Raw genomic sequence first — 20294 nt, forward strand, 5'->3', positions numbered from 1 at the left:
CAAATGCTAGATTTTTCAGACTTGCTTGCAAGATCTGGTTTATGCCATGAAAATGTTTTGTTAGAAATTTCAGGGACAAGAGCTCCTGTTCCAAAATATGAAGCGTCAAAGGAAATTTAAAGACCATGGTATACCTACTACTGACCTTCACAATAAGCATACACATTAGCATCCATCTTTCCAAAGCAAAAGTTGGAGAATATTGGCAACATCTGCCAAAAGTGGTACTGACACTGAGCTTGACAAATCGCTATCCTTAAGCTTAGCATGAAATAAAGAAAATATCTTCTTCACGAAGTTTGCTTTTAACCATCATAATCTGAGGAAGAAGAACAAATAAAATGACCCCTGTCATCTCTGAATATCTAGTTCTACTAACAATGGATGTACAGCAGAAGAAAACCTTTGTTGGGAAAAAAACCTGATTCTATTTTTCTTTTTGGTATTTGTCATATTGATGACAGATAAGGCCAACTCAGAAAGGTATAAATCCCAACAAACACATGCTAAAAACTGGTGGATGAGACTCCACTATACTGAAGTCTGGGCCTCTTCTATGTAAGAGGTCAAAAAGCTAAGTGAGAAAGCTGTTCACTTGGAACAGCTTGAAAGACAAAGAAAAGTCACTAACTCTTCCATTGGCAGAGCTCTGGTTGTCCTCATTCAGACCAACCATTCAAAGTCGTGTTGTTACCTGATGAGTTTTTTAGATTATATTTTGGAAGACATTGATTTTCTGCATTATCCTCAGCAAATGCACCAAGAGTCTTTTCATTAAAGGGAAACTTATCATCAAATTGCAGAATAGGATTTGAATTATTAGGTTGGGAGCCTGGCAAGTAAGGAACAGGCTGTTATGGTCCATTCCCCTGTCTCGCTAACAGCCAACAATTAGATCCCATTCATTACAAGCATAAGAGATAAAGTGAATTTCTGAATTTTGTTTATAAAACTGGATGCTTATAGCAACACTGAAAGGAGAAAACTAAGGACGATAGGCACTGGTGAGATGAGTTTGCCTAGAGACCATAAAGTAGTCTTCAACAATAGGATCGGAAGTAAAATACCCCATATCACAGGGTACTGTAACTAGATTTAGAAAGCCCTTTTTAGTCTTTCTTTTTTACCAGATTTGGTAATGACTGCAGGTGCTGCAACACCATGTGTTTGAGTGGTGGCCTTAATGGTGGATGAACAAAATCTGCTGGTTCTTATCCAAGAATCCCAGGCTATCCTAACTTATAAACACCTCAGAGGACAGCATTTTCCGAACTACCTCTGATTTTAATTGCTACTACTCCTTTAACCATTTTTCAGTCCACTACTTGCACTTAGGTCATTTATGAGCAATTGTACCTATGGATGTTGGTAACATAGAGAAATCACTTCCACAGCTTACCAAATCTAGAAACTACAGCTTTTCATTTTCTTGTAGTTTGGAAATGACGAAAATAACCTGAAAAAAACCAACTGCTAATGGAGTGGCAGAGAATGGGAGGTGATTGTAACAGATGGTGCCAAAGCATGACTAGTATAAAGAAGGTAAACTGGGAATATTTATTAACATGTTAACTTTAAATGAAGTAGCAGAAACCATTTTCAAAACAAACATAGAAAATAGTTTTTCAGAAAGTGTGTAGTTAACCTGTGAAAGTCCTTTCCACGAGTCATGTGAATGCTTAACTTTACATGCTTCAAAAAGCAATGGGACAATAAATGGCTGCTGAATACAAAAATACGAACTTTGTTGCAGGAGGTCCTCGAACTAAAATGGTAGAGGCTGAGAAAAATTCTGGAGACATTTTAGCCCTGTTTCTTATGCTCTTTTGTTTGGTTGTTTTTTTTTTACTTTCCCCTATCCAGCCTGGTTTTTACCAGGGACAATCAGATTTACTGCTCTTCTATGTGCCTTCTAGGCATTAAATGTTTACTCAGTCCCACAGTCTATTTCCCAAAGGAGTAAAATTTGCAGCAAGTCTCACATGGAATAAATGCAGAACAAATCAAGCATCTAGGATAGTGACCTTTGCCAAGGTACAGACAAACATCACATTTTGACATGTAGCATACTTGCTGCTCAAAACCCAGTCCTATGGTCTTTTCAAGCATTTGTAAAAAGTTCAGAATTTTAACCTCAACTTGTAATCTTTAGCTTGTGCGATATTCATTTATAAAAAAAGTTATTCCTTTGAGAACGGGAAACTGGATGGAGAGAAAGTCTGTCACTATACACAACAGCAATGGCATGATGCTTTGCTCTCTAATCTCTCCCTTTAGTAACCTGGAAGGGGGGGACCCACAGATGGGTGCTGGTATTGGAAAAGAACACACAAACGGTCTCTGAACAGAAAGTCAGAACTAAAGTACAGTCTTCAGGCATTAAATGGGCATTGCAAGTTGGCCCACAGGTTGAATGGGTGACTGTTTCCTCCTGATCTTTACCTTTGAACTGCACTTTTGTCAAAAAGATTATAATGTGGAAGCAATCCCAAGGAATCTAAGTTCTATCAAGGTTCCAGGAAGATAAACAAATGGTGGTCTTTCAATGGATATTATCTTTTTAAAAGCTGTGAAAGACTCAATCCTTTGCAGGTAAACTTGCCAACATGCAGGCTTCGTATCCCTATTACTTGGGTTTACAAAACAGTTCCACATTAACCCTCTTTCCATTACTTTAGCACCCTCTTGCCCTCTACATTTTCTCCCCACTCCCCAATTTCTTACCACCTTTTTGATTCTAATGAGAAAAGACCACTATGAAGGAAGACACCATAATGAAGGGAGAGTTAAAGATGACTACAATGAAATTGGGTACTGCAACAGAAAAGTATTCACTAAAAATGAGTGCCCTATTTCAAGCATATTTGTCCTGGGAACACCTATAGCAATAGACCTTATCAATCCTGAGAATTTATGCTTTTCACAGTCCAAGGTAAGTGTTGGAACTTGTGACCTCAGGATTCTAGCAGCACATATCACTAGACCATCAATCAATTCAGTAATTGAAAAATCAAGACAACAGCTTCAAAGTAGTTCATTATGGTTTCTGCAAGACAACAATGTAAAAAAGAAAATTCACATGTAACAACATATGTGAATTTATGAACTATATTTCCCCTCAAAAAAAAAACCCAAACCCTAAATAAATTAGTGGCAAATTGACAGAATTTGGTAAAAAACAGGTTCACTTTAAATCCATTCAAAACTCATCCTCTTTGAATTTCACGTCAGTGGTATACCACTGGGATGCTATCCCAGTCTATTTCTTCAATATAGGACAACTGTGGAATTAACAGAACAGCTTGGGTTTTTATGCCTAGTTTTATATTCTGAAAGGTTTACTGTGTTTTTCTTAATCCTTAAGTTGCATATTCATTGCTGTATTTTCATCTAACTGCTGTCACTTATATTGTCATGCAGAAGGGCAAATCAGGGTCAGTTTATGTAAGCGGCATCAATCTGAAAAACTTCATCAGTCTTTATTTCAAGGCATTATGCAAAGAAAGCTGACATTAAGAGAGCCTTAACTGACAGCAAATGAAATCAATCAGCAAATCACTAAGCCATAATAAACTCACTCAAGTTGTAGATAACCCTTCCTCTTCCAGGTCTTTAACTACAAGGCCCACCAAATGCAGTTATCTGCTCAGAAATGTCTCCCTTGATTCCATTACAAAATTCTTGCACTAATATAGTGCTTTATTTAATAATTTTTTCTTGCTCTGTAAGCCATCAATAAGAATAACAAATAGATAGAGTTTTATAATAATGGAATACTAAGCAGCTAAGTGAAAAAAGACTAAACAAAAGATTCAGCATTTGAAGAATTTTCTTTTTTTAGTTTAAATGTAATTAAGAATAGAAAACAGTTTGACTCTGTTTCTGCTACTAAGATATTTGTGTAATAAAGTCTATTGCCTTATTAACTCCTATTACTTAGATCCACTTGCTCAGCATTTCTTCTTAGTTTTTGAAATTAAAAGAACCAGTACAAAAAAAGTAAGACTCCAGACAATTCCTAATCTTTCACGGTTTTCACTTCATGAATTCATTTTGTAACCCACATGACTATTAACAGTTTAACAGCTATGCTTCTGAATGGGCTTATCTGTGTTACAACAGTACATGCTGCAGACAATATCAAACAATACAGTCACATCCAAGCTATGCAGTTGTTATCCAGTAAAATTACTCCTTTTCTGAAGATAGTGCGCATAGATAATCCCGTGCAGTTCTGAAAGACAAGATTTCTGAAGTAAGAAAAATTGCCTAACAAACAAGGTGCTGTGAAAACTATATTCGTTATTTTCTGTTATCGAACAATGCTAGTTACAGCATTTAGGAGTCTGCCCTTATTCACTGAGGCAGCTTTGGGTACATATTGTCATGTCTGTAGGGTAATTCTTCTCATAAAAGAATAGTGACTAAAAGTCAATAAAGATGCTTCCTGTTGGGTCCTTATGCTAGACGATACAGCAACGTGGTAACCAGCTGGAAAAAAAACCACCCCAGGATTACAAGCAGAAGCAAAACTAAATAAATAAACTTGGTGAATTAAGATCATATTTTATACAGTTCTTATAGAGCTTTCTTGAGTATCAGCACAGATCATTCGTAAGAGATTACTCACATGCAACAGATATAAAAGTATGAAAAAAGTCTAAGTGAATAAAGGCAAATAGTTACATGATTGCTTGACAGGGTCAAGAAAGAAAATTTTCCATCAAAAAAGGTTACTGAAAGGTTAGATAATTATATACTAACTTTGGCAGTCAAGATAATCAGCAGCAGATCTTAACTGAAAAGTTTTTACAAAACGAGTAATGCTTATGAAAGAGGCTGGACAAGAGTTAGTAGTTTCACAGGTATAAAGAGACAGCTTTCAGTAATTGATTAATCGGTGATTACAGATACTGACTTTGACATTTACAGTCCCATAGTGCCAAAGACTTAATAGGGTTGGGGTCCAATCAGTGTACCAGCTAACCACAAAGCCTTCTGAGAAGGGTTCTTCATATAGTCTCTCTTCATGTATTAGAATGAAGAAAGGTGAGGGAAGAAACAAAAAAGTGAAAGGGTAGCTGAGAAAGTGAGGGAAAGAGGCTAATGGTAAGGAGAGGGGAAATGAGGAAAGGAGAGAGAACAATAAAAAGCCCATAGAGGACAGGGAGGAAAAGACTACTAAAAGAAATGCTGCCAAGAGGAGAGGAAGTTGGGAACACAGTTAACCTGCAGAAAGCAGAAGGGGTGTGAAATTAAAATTACAAAAGGCAAATTTCCAACATCACTGGCATTTTGAAGATGTCTCATTTTTTACGTTTTAAATTGTGTTTTGCTAACATACATTAATGTTATGTTTTTAAGGAATTATAGTTAAAATAAATTATGCTAAAATGGTTTTGAAATATTTATCATTATGGTACAAGCTATCTGGAGACACGATACCAGCTGAACACATTGAAGGAGATTAAATTAGAGTTCTCCATGTTATGTCTCTTCAATCTGGTTATTCAGATTTTACTTAGTTGTTAATTATTGTTTCTTAAGCCATGCACCAACTTTATTTTTGACAGCTTGAAGTTTGCAAAAGGTCAAGGTTGCAAGAGGTGTCATCCCACTCTAATGAGTTTAAAACACTTACTTATTTATGAGTATTTCAACTCAAGGTGCAAGTGCAAAGTATCATTGTATTAATAAAGAATCACTTCTCTCTTTAAACAATATATTGGAAGGCAGGCTCATGGTCAGTCCATAAGCAGCACATTATGACACCATGTAGGAAATTAGTCCTTTTGTAGAGCAGAAGAAAAGAGGGGGAGGGCAGCCCAGGTGCTCTTGATAGCAGCTGTTGAACTCCTGGAGAATGAAGACCCAGTTTTACCCAACAAGAAGGAGCAGTGAGATTCCAGAAGAGGCAGCATTCTGGCCTCTGTAATCAAACGGATAGTTCCTTCTGTGGGTGAAAAGGTGAAATTAAAACACTAGAAGTGTGTGCATGTTGGGTGCATGTATATATAAATGTACTATCTTCAAGACACTCTTAAAAAGGTGTCTCCTTTCTGAAGCATTAAGAGGAAAAAAAACACAATTATTTGTTCTTTTAACAGACATGACATTTAAAAAATAAAGAAAAAGGCTCCAAAACAGAAGTACAAGATTTAAAATACTAACAATTCAGTTTTCAAGCAGCTACTCCACGATTAATTCATCCCGTTAAGTCCTCATAACAGATGTGAGTTACCTTTAAAGACTTGCCCTATGCAGAGGATAAAATCTAATGACAGAATTATAATGTTACCTTTGAAATCACTTGCTTCCTCAATTTGGTAAGAACTTTTTTATTGACAAGTAAACACAGCAATGAAAAGTGTTTATTATTTTGAGAAAAATTATCAGCAGAATTATGCATATCTTTTACCTTCTAATCTATCAACCATAAATCTAATATTAATGAACAAGTGAAAATAAATACAAATTAAGACACTCCTAACACTTTAAACTACATTTATGTTTGCCCAATTAATTAGAAAAAGTGGACCTACAAAACAATCAGATAATGCATGACTAAATCATACATGAATACATAATTTACTAAAATAAATGGTAAGAACCTACTCCTTCATAAATTTATAATGATTATACGCTAACACAGAAGACATGTCAGCACTTGACTATATTACTACCGCCACTACAAGCCTTTTTGTTATTACTGCACTTTTCATTTCAAATTACCTCAAAACACCTGAGAAACGCAAAGAAGTACATATAAATCCCACGTGGACTTCCTAAACCTGCATGAACAGATGGACACATGCTAAAGACAGACACGGAGATCAAGACAGAGAGTGTACAAGATGAGGGGGGTGGGAGGGAGAGGCAGAGAGGGAGGTAGAGAGGCAGGGGGACAGAGAGGCACAGCAAGCGAGACAGAGCCAGAGTGGGAAAGACAGGCACAGGGAGCAGGAGAGAGGGGCAGAGCATGAGAGAGACCAAGGCTGAGCAGCAGGCAGAGAGGGACCGAGGGAAAGCACCAGCGTGCAGATAGCAGAGCGCAGGCATGGGAGGGAGAGGGGCAGCAAGAGCCGGGCAGGGAGGGGAGCAGCAAGAGCACCGTCGGGAGAGAGGCAGCAAGAGCCGGGCAGGGAGGGGAGCAGCAAGAGCACCGTCGGGAGAGGGGCAGCAGGAGCCGGGCAGGGAGGGGAGCAGCAAGAGCACCGTCGGGAGAGGGGCAGCAGGAGCCGGGCAGGGAGGGGAGCAGCAAGAGCACCGTCGGGAGAGGGGCAGCAGGAGCCGGGCAGGGAGGGGAGCAGCAAGAGCACCGTCGGGAGAGGGGCAGCAGGAGCCGGGCAGGCAGCGAGCGCGCACGGCAGGGCGCACACAGCAGCGAGCAAGCCTGCGGCACAGCCCGCCTGCAGTGAGTGGTGAGTGTGCACATGGGACCCGGGGAGAGACGGCGTGCGGCGTGTGCCAGGGAGAGACGGGAAGAGAGCGAGACAGAGGCAAGCAGACGGACAAGACAAAGTGAAAACTTGTCCATCTCAAACCCACCCGGAGGAGAGAAAGCACAGGCACAACTGTACGGTATCCTTCAAAATGAAGGGAGAGCTTAGTAATGAAAAATACACATTTACCTAATAAAGTCCCTGGTTATAATAAACTAAAATTTTCTTAATAAGCAACGGATTTCCAACAGTCAGGTCAATCTAACATCTCCGGTGAAGGGCAGCATACAAAGAAATGCTATCTCCTATGACCCATAAATACTGACAAATAGATATATTTGTGCACCCCTTTTAGACCAGAAGCCTGCCTATAGTCTCATTCTCACATTTGCTTTTTCATACATCACATAAATGCATTAAATATTCACATCCTTATTAAAGTCACTCACAAAACTTGCCAATTTGGATTCTTTAATTCAGGTAAATCCTGTAAAACAGCAACACAAGTTCATCTGTGAATATCGGTTTTGTTCCCAACCTACATCCAGAAGTTACATCATATCCTTCAGCAACCAGGTATTAGAGGGGGAAGAGGTCCACCATGCCAAATACTGACCAAAAGCAACCACCACAAATTAATAGGCCCAATTAATAAAATAGGCAAACAGAGACTTTGAAGACAAAAGTCAAGGTAGTTCCTGTGACACAGAAAATGATTACTCTTTCCCTAATTGCATATCTCCAGGCAGTTACCACGTGTGAACATCAGTGGCTGGCTGATCACACAGCCATATGGATGTCTTTCGGACACGCAGCGGATGTGATTCTGACAACCACAGCTAGTTTCTTGTTGCCACTGTTTTTCACAGACAATGCCTGAATAAATCTGTTACTTCTGTGTATTAGAACATCTGGGACATCCTCCACGAAGACAGTGCTCCTCTACTTTGTTTAAACAGCTCCTGTATCTCCTGTAAAACCAACCTGCAACAGTAGATACAGAGCATAATGTAGGTACACAGGGCAAAGCCACTGATTTGTATGTTGTTAGCCTTTCCCTGTTTGGGCATCAAGCACTTATACATCAAGTATACATTACATATCCTACTGATATTGCAAAACTAGTCTAAAGTACCTAAATTTGCTTCAAGAAGTTTCTTTCATAACAGTTCTTACCTTTCTGCCCTTATCTCCAAATAGAAGAAATTTATTTTGAGAGTGTATCAATGCTTAATTATTTACACATGACCATTTAAACCTTATCTGGTTTATTTGGGGACTTTATGCATTGGCTTTTAGGTCAAATTGCTTGCCGTGATTATTAACTACATACTTGATGTAAAAGTACTTGAGACTATTCAGAATGAATCTTCTGAAGGACCACTTTTTCTGTGAGTCAATAACCTCTTTCAGAAAAGAGTTATGAGAACATTATCCTCTTCCTAAAGGTGTAGTACAATTCAATTTTGTATTTTATAAAGAGTTGATAACCTTAACTGGTTAATTTAAATAGTCATCTGCCAAGGAAGACTATTAGAATTAGGAATCTGATATTAATTCAGTTGCTCTTTTTCACTCTATATGCTGTATTTATTGGAGGCTTCACATACGGTTCCACTTTTTGTCTTCAGTGGGAACATTCAGGCACGGCCAGAACAGCATACCTTAAATCCTGTTCTCATGTGTTTCAGGTGCTGGAAAATAGTACTGTATTTTCCACTTTCAAACTTAACTAAGTAACAAACAGTACAACTTTGTGACATAACATCCTTCACAGCAATTAAATACCAATTGTGAGTGTTTCAAAGCTATAGCAACCATATCATTCTACTCTTTGAGATATCGCACTTTTTTCATTAATTATCCATTTCAAGTGCATTTTCAAACTATTATAGTAATTCTTGTAACAGTGTCCAAGAATTTCACTAGTGCCTACAAATTAAGTCATACTTTCACAAAGTCATACTTTCACAGTTTGAGCACAAACTGGAACACAGGAAGTTCCATCTGAATACGAGAAAAAACTTCTTCACTGTGAGATTGACCAAGCACTGGAACAGGCTGCCCAGAGAGGTGGTGGAGTCTCCTTCTCTGGAGATATTCAAAACCTGCCTGGATGCCATCCTGTGCAACCTGCTCTAGGTGATCCTGGTCTAGCAGGGGGGTTGGACCAGATGATCTCCAGAGGTACCTTCCAACCCCTACCAGTCTGTGAGTCTGTGATTCCGTGACTCATTACTTCCATGGGACATTAGAAGACACTCAGTGCAAGGACATTCTTGTTGAGTAACTTTCAATATATTATGTAATTTTGCAATTCAAGAGCCATTACATAAAGTGCAGGCGAAGATACACAGAACTTTGTGTCCCAAATATTTCATTGCATTATTTAAAGCTCTATCATCAGAGTGTACAGACATTCTTTAAAAGATGCACAACACTTCCTATACAGCTTAACAATTATCTTGTTTGAGAATGACAAGGGTTCTATTTGTGTGTTTGTTTGATCAGCCCTGTAAGGATTCCTGGTATTTGGAATGCTGGATCCCTTTGCTAGAAAAAACAACCTGGTTTTACAAGATAATTAACTAAGTATGCCACAAAAAAGCAAATCTCTGCTATCTTAGTTCACAGTCAAGCAACTTAGGTTCATTATGCCAATCTTCTTTGCACTTGTCTCCTATAAATATATTTTTTTCCCAAGAAACATTGTACAGACATAATAGCAATTTAAAAATTCCAAGATTTCCTGTATTTCCAATGATAAGGAATATAGATCCCTAATGCTGCTGAGCCCATCAAGTAAATTAAGGATAGCAGATTTCATTCAAAATGCCTTTAAAAGCAACTTACTTTCAAAAAAGAAAGAAAGATAACCTATGCAGATGTGTATGCACATACAAATACGATAAATATATGATAAAAAAGTGATACAGACTGAACCAATGGATATAAAATTAATTACTGAGTACAGCAACCGACTGTGAACTGAATGTGTGAATAAAAATAAAACAATGCAAACTTCTGTGATTACTCAACAGTTCTGATAGCCAGTGCTTCATGCCTATCATACTGTCTAATTTAGGGTCTTAACTTTTATGCAATTTTTCAAAAGAAATCAAATATCAATAAATTTAGACTTGGAAAAAAACTCCTTCTGTTGAACACTTGCAGATAATAAGGCCTTTAACTAAAATGCACGTCATAAACTAACTATGAAATACATGCAGTAGCAGCAGTTATAGAGAACATGCATGCAAACAATTCCACTGGTTTTAATAAGAAGTGTCCATAAAGTGATTACTAACTGCTTACCTCATTTAAGACTGCAGCATTGCCCTTAATATAGTTTTGCATACAGTGATATTAAAATCAATTAGTTGTCTCCCAGCTATAAAAGGGAAATTTTATAATAAAATCTCTATAATGTACTTAGAAAGTTATCAAACAGGCATTATGAACTAGAGACAAGAGGAGAGGGGAAGGGGAGACAAGAAAAGGAGAAGGGAGAGAGGAAGGGAAAGGGAAGGATGAAAGGAGTCTAAGCACAGTGATCTAACCTGTGAACCATTGATGCTGTTTCTGTATGTACAGAGTAATCACGTGTAATAGGAGCTGTCAATTGGAGGTGAACAAAATGCATGTTTACAATACTGCGCCACCAGTAAGCTACCCAGCACATACACTGCTATATGTTAGTTATACCACAAGCTCTCCATACAAATGTGAAATGCAACTTGTTATACTTCTGTTTCTCTTCATCTTCGTAGAAAGAAAGAAGAAATAGGCTGTCTTGCAAATGCCTCTACAATAATTCTGAGGTCAAAACAGAATGGGAGTTGGGACGGGGAGAAAAAAAAAAAAAAAAAGGCAGCAGTCACTGAACAGACCACCCATTTAGAAGAGCTGCGTTTAAAAGCTGGTGATTTCCATGACAGCTTCTTTGAAAAGATGCTACCTGTAGAACCCCTCGCACAGCCTTAAAATGATCATCACTGTACTGGGGAAACATTTGCAACTCTACTCTGTACTAGAGATGTACAGCCATGTTAACTAAAGTTCATGGGAATCCCAAGGTGTTACATATTACTACTTTATTATGGAAACACAATACAACACACATAATTTAAATATTTATCATATTGAAACACATACATGCAAGAGGGCAACAGTGAGAAATGCTCATCTTAGAATCTGCCTTTCTTGAATGTTTGATTTTGTGACCCTGTTTCTGCAATTATATACTGCATCTAGAACAGAAAATCCACAATAAACTACAATGGATCACTACAGAAATGTACACCCACTATGCAATACTTGCACTGTCTGACTTCATTGCACTTTACATGACTAGCTTTCCTCTCTCTGATTCACACAGAAGAGCACAATGAAAGAAGTATGTACTCACTATGCCTTTCATTCTCTCATTGCGAAAACAAAATGTTCTGCCTTTAGCAATAATGTATCACAAGAATGAAGTCATTCTGCACAGCCATAAAGACTAAGGGATAGTTTGTGTGTAAGACAACAAATTTAAAAACAATAGGGAGGCATTGCACAGAATCAATTTTCAGAGCTGAAAATATGTACATTTTCAGTTAATTTCTCTTTTTTTCCATTGTTTCCTCTAATCAAGTTAGTATTTTGAAACATACAAGTCTCTAAACCTACACGAACAAAATAGCTCTATATTTAAGTACTCCAAATAGCAGTTTCTTTTAAATTAGGAATGCTCAAAAATCACTATTACTTCTAAAACTGTAATATGCAAAAATCTGATACTGACCAAGAAGCAGCATAAAAATCCTTTCTTTTTTTTCCTCCTATTTTGTCCTGCTTAAACTGGGGGGGGGGGGAACCTAACATTTGCTTTTTCCATGGTCATATTCCTGTCAGTTATTTAACACAATAACTGCAAAATCAAAAGTTCGCATCATCTCTGAAATGTCATATTCAAGAGTATATATGGAAATAATTTCTCTTTCAACTGTTGACTGCAATAGTTCTGAAGCTTTTTGTTCTCCACACATTCAGAGCAGTCTAGCTTCTTGTTCTATCTCAGATACAAAAAAAGGAAAAAAAGAAACAGGATTATTTTAGACTCTAACCTGAAATGCTACAACCTCTGGCCTGCCCTTCAGCCCTTCCACTGCAAAGGTCTCTAGGTGCAGTTTGGGTAGCTGCAGGGTGAAGTCATTCCTGGTTGCCGCAGTCCGTGACAGCAAGGTCTGATCTCTGACCTAAAGGGAAAAAAACAGCATCAATGGTAATTCCCCTTCAGACACATTAACTGGGATGAACTGGGTCCCCTTGAGCCCACTGAGTGGACTTGCATTGATCGCTGGACCTGAAATCCATGAATAAATTTAGGACTAATTGATTTTTCGTTGCAAATAAATCTCTAATTCAGAGTGCTGGGAGAGAATGTTAAGAAGAAAAAGCATCTTCCCCGGTCTGAAATTAGAAGGAAAGAAGAGACACTAAGGGCTCACAAGCTCACCCGGTATATACATTTCACAGATCTGTCCCCTGTAAAAACCTTGTAAGAAATGAAATAGTAATTGTACTTCTGACTCAAACAAACATCAGCTATGAAATTAAAAAGTTTGTGTGATCATACAAACAAGAAGCTGGCATGTGAGTTCTGTCTACTGCAGGGAGATCGTATCAGTCCTCCACAATAAGGTTCATTTAATATCAATTCAGTTAAACCCCAGATTAAAATGAATAATCCTCAAACAAAGCAAAATAAGCCAACCTGTAGCTCTACAATTAACAGAAGGAGAAAATAACCCTGCTGCTTCTAGATTTCTTATTGTGGATGTGCTATAAGAAATAATGCACTAATTGGTATTAATCGACTTTTATACAGTTTCTAACTATGTACTAACCGGTACAATTTGCACAAAATTCACACAGTTTGAGATTTAGCTAGTTTTGCACGCAGTCTGAAACGCAAGGATAAGACAAAACCCCCAAGCGGTACGAATGTCGTTTCCACATGCGGCCACAAAGATAACGTAAGGCCGTTGATGTCACAGTGCCACCTGCCGACTCCGCGAGAAACTGGCACTAACCGAGAAACTCCCGCGCCTTCGGGGCGATACACACCCATTGCTAAAACTCAACAATGTCAAGTGATTAACGCTTTTGTCTTTAAACACAACCAGACTTACTAGTGTTGCACACGAGACGAATATTGTCATCCTTATTTAAAATGCAGCATTTTCCCACATTTTATAACATGTCATTAGTCTATCTGATGAATATGAAATTACAGGTATTTAAGAGGTAGCTTCCACAGACACATCACTTACGTTCATGTACCATATGCTGCCACACACTCATTTTTCATTGTATTTCATACAAAAATTATCATGTCCACCTCCAGGAAATCCCAGCAGTCAGATTAGATTCTAATACAGATGGACAGACACACATACAAATACATATCAGTACAAATGAACAGATGAAATACATTCATTGGGCATAGACTCTATCTGTTGAGTAGCAATAGCTGGTACTGCAAAAATAATTGTTGTCTTTAACAACAATACAGTCTGATTCTGAAACATATATTAAATATATACTAAATAGATCATAAATAAATCAATAGATACACCATTTACTGAATAATACTTAAAATAAATTTGAGTTTTTCTTAGAGCCTCCCTTGCCCTAACAAACTCACCGAACATGAATTAAAACGATGTCCATTCATTTTAAATCCCAGATTACTTTTTTGCAACCACTTGCAAAACTAGATTTTACTAAAATGTTGATTATGAGTGAACATATTTCAAATAACAGCACAGCCTTTGAAATCTGCTCTCATTGAAAGAAGTATGCATGTGTAAATCTACTGATACAAAGAAGAAAAGATTTTATTTGTTGCTCTGTTCTGTGGGAATAGGGAGCCCTACATTTCCCAAGTTGACCTAAAGAATTCCTGTCAATACCTGTGGCTGCCAAACATATGCACTATGATGCAATTTTTATAACAGGAAAGGTCCTCTACACATTTTTTGCACACATAGTGCACTAGGTTCAGGATATACAGTCCTGTGGAACAAACATACTCTCTAGAGTGTTCTGTCAGCATGTGTAATTCCGGTCAGATGTTAACCTTGCTGAATATAACAAAATGCATTACTTTAAATACACACACACTTATATATATATACACACACACACACATACACATACACTTGATTTACATTTTTATAGCTTATATATACCAACTTTTCAGTGTCTTTGCTGCCAGTATGCACACAGATAAAAGAAAACATTAATGTGGATTAAGGTACTAAGAATTTATCAACATCAAACCACCAGTGTTTTGCCTTCTACCCTTCTGAACCGTAGTCAATAGATCTAAATATTTTACTGCACCCTGGCCAATTCATTGTTTGATGTTTAAAAACTCACCCAGAATCAAAGAAAATTTATTAAATTTCAGCCCCCAAATGAGATACTATTAGCTTTGAAAGTCAAGTTTAACTGCGATATTGATGATTCTCTTTTTTCTGTGACAAAATTCACATGGGAAATCCCTATGTCAAAGTACAAAAGCAGATTGCTAATACTAGGGGGGAAAAAACAATGTATAAGCAATGTAGGTATAATACACACACAATACAGACAGTGGAAGTCCTTTTAACCCTATTAGTTTCAAAATCTCCATTTCAGTATCGGGGCCTGACTCTCACTGAACAACAAAATAAAATACAAAAGCCATTTTTAAAAATGGCTGAATTGTGGTAAACATATACCATTAATAGCACCGCACCAGGAAAGTAGATATTAGCTCCTTAAAGAGTGTATTTGATATGAAGATTCACAGCTAAAAAAAACGCAAAAACAAAACCAAAAAAAACCCAACCAAAACTTTTTGTGTTTGTAAATACTGAGATTGTAAATAGTGAATCTCATTATCAACATGCATACTGAGAAACAGAATACGAAGCTAGAGTCTTCCTTTGAAAAATACTCATAAGCATTCAGGAAAAAGAGTAAGAATAAAAGACTGGGCATATATTGTACAAATATCACTACATTCTTTCACTAAAAGCGAAAACAGTCTTCAAGTTGGCTACCTATTCAAGGCATGGAAAGCTCCAACGGCCATGCCTGCATGGAATCATGCTGGATAGGCCATACCTATATGAAATCTTAGTTAAGAACTAATTTAATTACTTCCTGGATATTTGCTTTTTGAGATCCAGAAAGATAATGACAGGAGTTGGGAGACAGTGATTATTTCTTCATTCTCTAAGGAAGTAAGCACAGTACTCACATACACACTTACATTACATAACTATTAGGCAAAGGTAAACGAGGTAAACTGGTAATTTTATTTTAAAAAAAATTTTTATTTTTTTTTTGGCAGCTTGACAGGGAGGAAAATCATCCCATGTAGTTAAACTGTACGATGCAAGTTTCAGAGGGTTTTTTGTATTTAAATTTTTCTTCCTCCACATGAAATCTAGAGCAAGACTATTTTGTCTGAGAGATCTCCTTAGGCTAGAGACTAAATGCTATAATCTAAAAAACCTAATCAGCCAATTAGGCTTATTGCAACAATAAAAACCTGTCTAAACCCAGTTCCCCTTCCCTATACTCAAAAATTAATGCAGAGAAAAAAATACATAAATGTATCTATATCCAATGCTAGTGAAGATTTTGGCTATTTCTGACTTTGGTAAACACAATTTAGTCTGGGACCATGAAAAGTTGCAAGAGTTATTTTACATGGAGCATAGTAAGTACTGCGACAGTGGACTGCTAAGTATGATCATTACATTTTTCAGTTTAGCCTTATATAAATACTGCCTGAAAACAGGCAAAATCACAAACGGATCCTCACAACTCTCCTACAATACTCAAAACATTTTAAAACAAGGGAGTGTAGTGCCTTATGACAGTGTTTAACTTTTTAATTAATTAAGAGAGCAACACAGAAGACAACACTGTAGCCACTCAATTTAAAATCAATAAAGTACTGATGAATTCAGATCAAAGCTGAATCTGAGTAATAAACTGAAGTTACATTATTGAGTGAACCAAGGTGTAGAATTTGATGGGCTAATTCTACATGTCCAAAAATGATATTAAAAATTCTCTGCTGATCAGAGATAACAGTAATTTAGTCTACAGTCCACTTTGGTGCTTTTTTGTTTTCCCTCTGCCCAGTTTGAGCTGGTATGTCCAGTTATGCCAAAAGAGACATGGTACTAAACGCTAGCAAGTTGTAAATGGTATTAAGATGTGCTTACCCGTCTTTGCTCAGCTACTGTCTGACTGATGCAACAAACCTGAGATTTTAGTTCCTTATGTTAGGCCTAATTCAATGCTTTCTTATGGTGAAAAGATTATTTATGGATATAAACCTCACTATGTAAGCTATATAGAAGAACCTTTTATAAGCTCAAAGTTCACCAATTCTACATAAAAAACAGGACCTAGAAAATAAAAGACTTTGGGCTTTTTTTACTTTCACTCCCTACTATTTTTAATAGTGTATCATCTGCAATTCAAACAGTGGAATAAAAACTACAAGGATGCAGTGATTTGGTGGTAAGTTAATGGTAAACAATGATTTAGTCTGCTTGACTATAAGATGACCATATTGCTGAGATAACAGAAGCTACAAATATGTTATGCAAATCATTCTGAAAGAGTGCAAAATGTTTTCTACCACACAGTTATGCGTTCTGCATGTGACATATAATTAACAAAAACGTTTTTAGAACTTTTTGAAATAGAAGGAGGCAATTTGAATGTAAACCACATCTTAGTCTTAGCCAGTCTTGCAAATGTGTGGCTGATTTAGCTGCATACTGCTCATACCTTCAGGGCAGCATGTAGAATGGAGGCCACATTGCACAAATCAAGGACTTGTACATCTCCTGAACATGGTCTTTTACCTTCTTCAATGAGAAGCACTTTAATGTAAATAAGGTACATAATAACTAATTTGAATGGGCAAGTCTTTGTTACAGTGGCACAAATCATCATGGAATTAAGAAGAAGAATAAGTATAGATATTGGTGGACAGAATTAAACCTTCATGAAAACTTCCTAATTTTTTAATGTTTAGTTATGAGTTGTTAATGTTCTTTTACTCTATCCTAAAAAATACAATTGAATATACACGAAGGAAGTTGCACCAATAATAGTAGTGAATAGTATTGATAACAGTAGTTCTACAAGTAAGTTGCCAATACAGATGATCTTTCTAAGGATATATCCATATACTGTCATTCCTGAGTATGGGCTTTCTAGAAAACCGTGATCACACCTGAAGTGCTACCCCTTTAAAGGAATATAGACCCCAAAAGATTTGCTGAAGGATTTGGCATGTGTGACATCCAAAGAAGTATATACCACAGCACCCTGTTGGATCCAAAAGACAATCTGTTAATACAAGTTGCTCATAAACACCAGAGTCTGAGCCTGCCCTGAAAATAAGGAAATCACTCAAATAGTGTATATTCATCTTACTGAATGAGGGCCTATATAATGATAGACAAAATATTTTCCATCAGGATGTTTCAGCAATCAAGGATCACTCCAGAAGTAGAGTGACTACCTGTGACAAGATTGCGTTGCTTAAACTGAAGGCACTTTAAATCAATCTGAAAACTGGGAAATTAGAGCCACAATTAGAGAGCAAGACAGGTGAGGAATGACGTTGGGAATCAAATCAGTCTTCCCCCCCCAAGAAGACCAAACCAAACTACACAAAATCACAATGTATCTTGCTTAGACAAAATAAAGCCTCATAGGAGGGAAAGGGAAAAGAGCTACACGGTACAGTTGAATGGATACTTGTTATATGGCCATCACAGTTAGCTTTGAATACTCACGAAAGGCTGGCATCATTGCATACTTTTTCATCAAAAGAAGGAAACCATCCTCAAACGCAAGGGTCTGACTTCTGTTGATAGTGGAGGTTTTAAATAGCATTTGCACATACCCTACTGTTGGTAGCCACACATGAATGTAATTAGGTATACCAAATATTTCCCTGAATTGAAAATCTACTAAAAATTTCTGTATTAGCATACAGATTTAGTGACTATTATTTTTGATTAAGCCACGCAAATCTGTATGTACAATACAAGCCACTTCATAGGCTGTACTAAACTGGCCCTATCACAAGCCTATTGAAATAGTGGGTATGTGCACATGCAATAAAATCACAAAGAAAACCCAATTAGAACATCAAAATTGTAAATGACTGCTGTAGGAAGTTTCTAATAAGAAACAACTATTATTTCTCTGTGATAAGAAAAAATGCAGCAAAAAGATTGCTTTTTCTCCTCCTCCATCTCAAATTAGCACCTCTTAATTTCAATGTTTTATGAATGACTTCTGTTTCCCCCCCTAGTAATCTGACTTTCTTGATCCTTGTTCCTGAAGATCAGTTGTGCAGGACATACAGGTGTTAGCACAGCTGGCTTGCTGATGACAACTCTGTCCATATAGCTGTCTAGTGTGTCATCACTCATATTGTTCAGTGTCATTCTGACCTAGCCAAGCTAAAAATGGTACTCCAGCTCAAGAGGGATTTAAAAACCTTGACAAACTAAAGATAAGACATTGCCGAATGTCATATCCATGTGCTTAACTGTTTTCAGTTTCGACATATCTGAATAACTCACTTCTGGCTGCATTTGCCTTTGTTTGTTTTTTGGGGGTATTTTGTTTGTTTGTTTGTTTTAAAGGCTGAATCCTTCTGTGTAGTTTGCCTTCAGTAAGGAAAAATTCTTGTTCAGAGAATTGTGGAATTACTGAATACATTAACTGTTATTTTCTCCAGACATAGGTTCACTTTCAGCCCAAGGTCACTGAAATCCATTCACAGGGGATTCATAGTGCACATCCTGCAACTACAGCAAAGCTTAGGTGCAGTGGTCAATGTTTGCAAAAAACAACTCTGGATCAAATTAACATCTTGTTCAACAGAGCATGTAGTGTGTATGTGTGTAGTAATATGAGAAAGATTGAATTAAACGTATACATAAGCCTAGGATGGTATTCTACTCTGAAAATTAATTTCCAGAATCTTGACTAGTCTTTAAGAAGGAAAAAAAAAAAAGCCAAGCACACCCAAAACATCAGCTTTATGAGATACATAATTACCCAAATGTTGTTACACAGTAATTAATGTTCTTTTAAAATCCACCAAAAATGGCTTGGTGGTGTATACTCAGGGCAGTGAGGAGGGCACACAGCAAGCTCATTACCCTGAACTTCTGGAGAGCAGATTTTGGCCTCTTCTGGGATCTACTTCATAGAGCACCATGGGACAAAGCCCTGGAGGGAAGAGGGGCCCAAGGAAGCTGGTTAGTAGTCAAGGATCACCTCCCCCAAGCTCAGGAGCAATGCATCCCAACAAAGAGGAAGTCAGGCAAAAGCACTCAGAGGCCCCCATGGATGAACAATGAGCTAGTGGGCAAACTCTTAACACAAAAAGGAAGCCTACAGAGGGTGGAAGCAAGGGCAGGTAGCATGTGAGGAATACAGAGAAACTGTCCAAGCAGCCAGGGATCACGCTAGGAAAGCTAAAGCCCTGAGAGAGTTAAATCTGGCCAGGGATATTGAGGGCAACGAGAAAAGATTCTATAGGTACATCACAGTGATAAAAGGAAGACTAAGGAAAATGTGGGCCCTCTCTGGAAGGAAACAGGAGACCTGGTTACCCAGGATATGGGGAAGGTTGAGGTACTCAATTACTTCTTTGCCTCAGTCTTCACTGGCAAGCGCTCGAGCCACACTACCCGGGTCACAGAAGGCAAAGACAGGGACTGGGAGAATGAAGAACCGCCCACTGTAGGAGATCAGGTT

The 20294-nt window shown here is 37.6% G+C and overlaps 1 protein-coding gene across 1 annotated transcript in view; it reads right to left on the reverse strand.

Moving 5' to 3' along the window:
* CCDC171 (coiled-coil domain containing 171) overlaps positions 1-20294 on the reverse strand; it is a 134073-nt gene that overhangs the window by 12291 nt on the left and 101488 nt on the right. The window contains 1 exon segment of the mRNA XM_075739772.1: positions 12551-12682. Within this exon segment, the coding sequence (XP_075595887.1) occupies positions 12551-12682 (132 nt within the window).

This window comes from Balearica regulorum, chromosome Z (assembly GCF_011004875.1).
Source record: "Balearica regulorum gibbericeps isolate bBalReg1 chromosome Z, bBalReg1.pri, whole genome shotgun sequence".
Classification (NCBI taxonomy): domain Eukaryota; kingdom Metazoa; phylum Chordata; class Aves; order Gruiformes; family Gruidae; genus Balearica; species Balearica regulorum.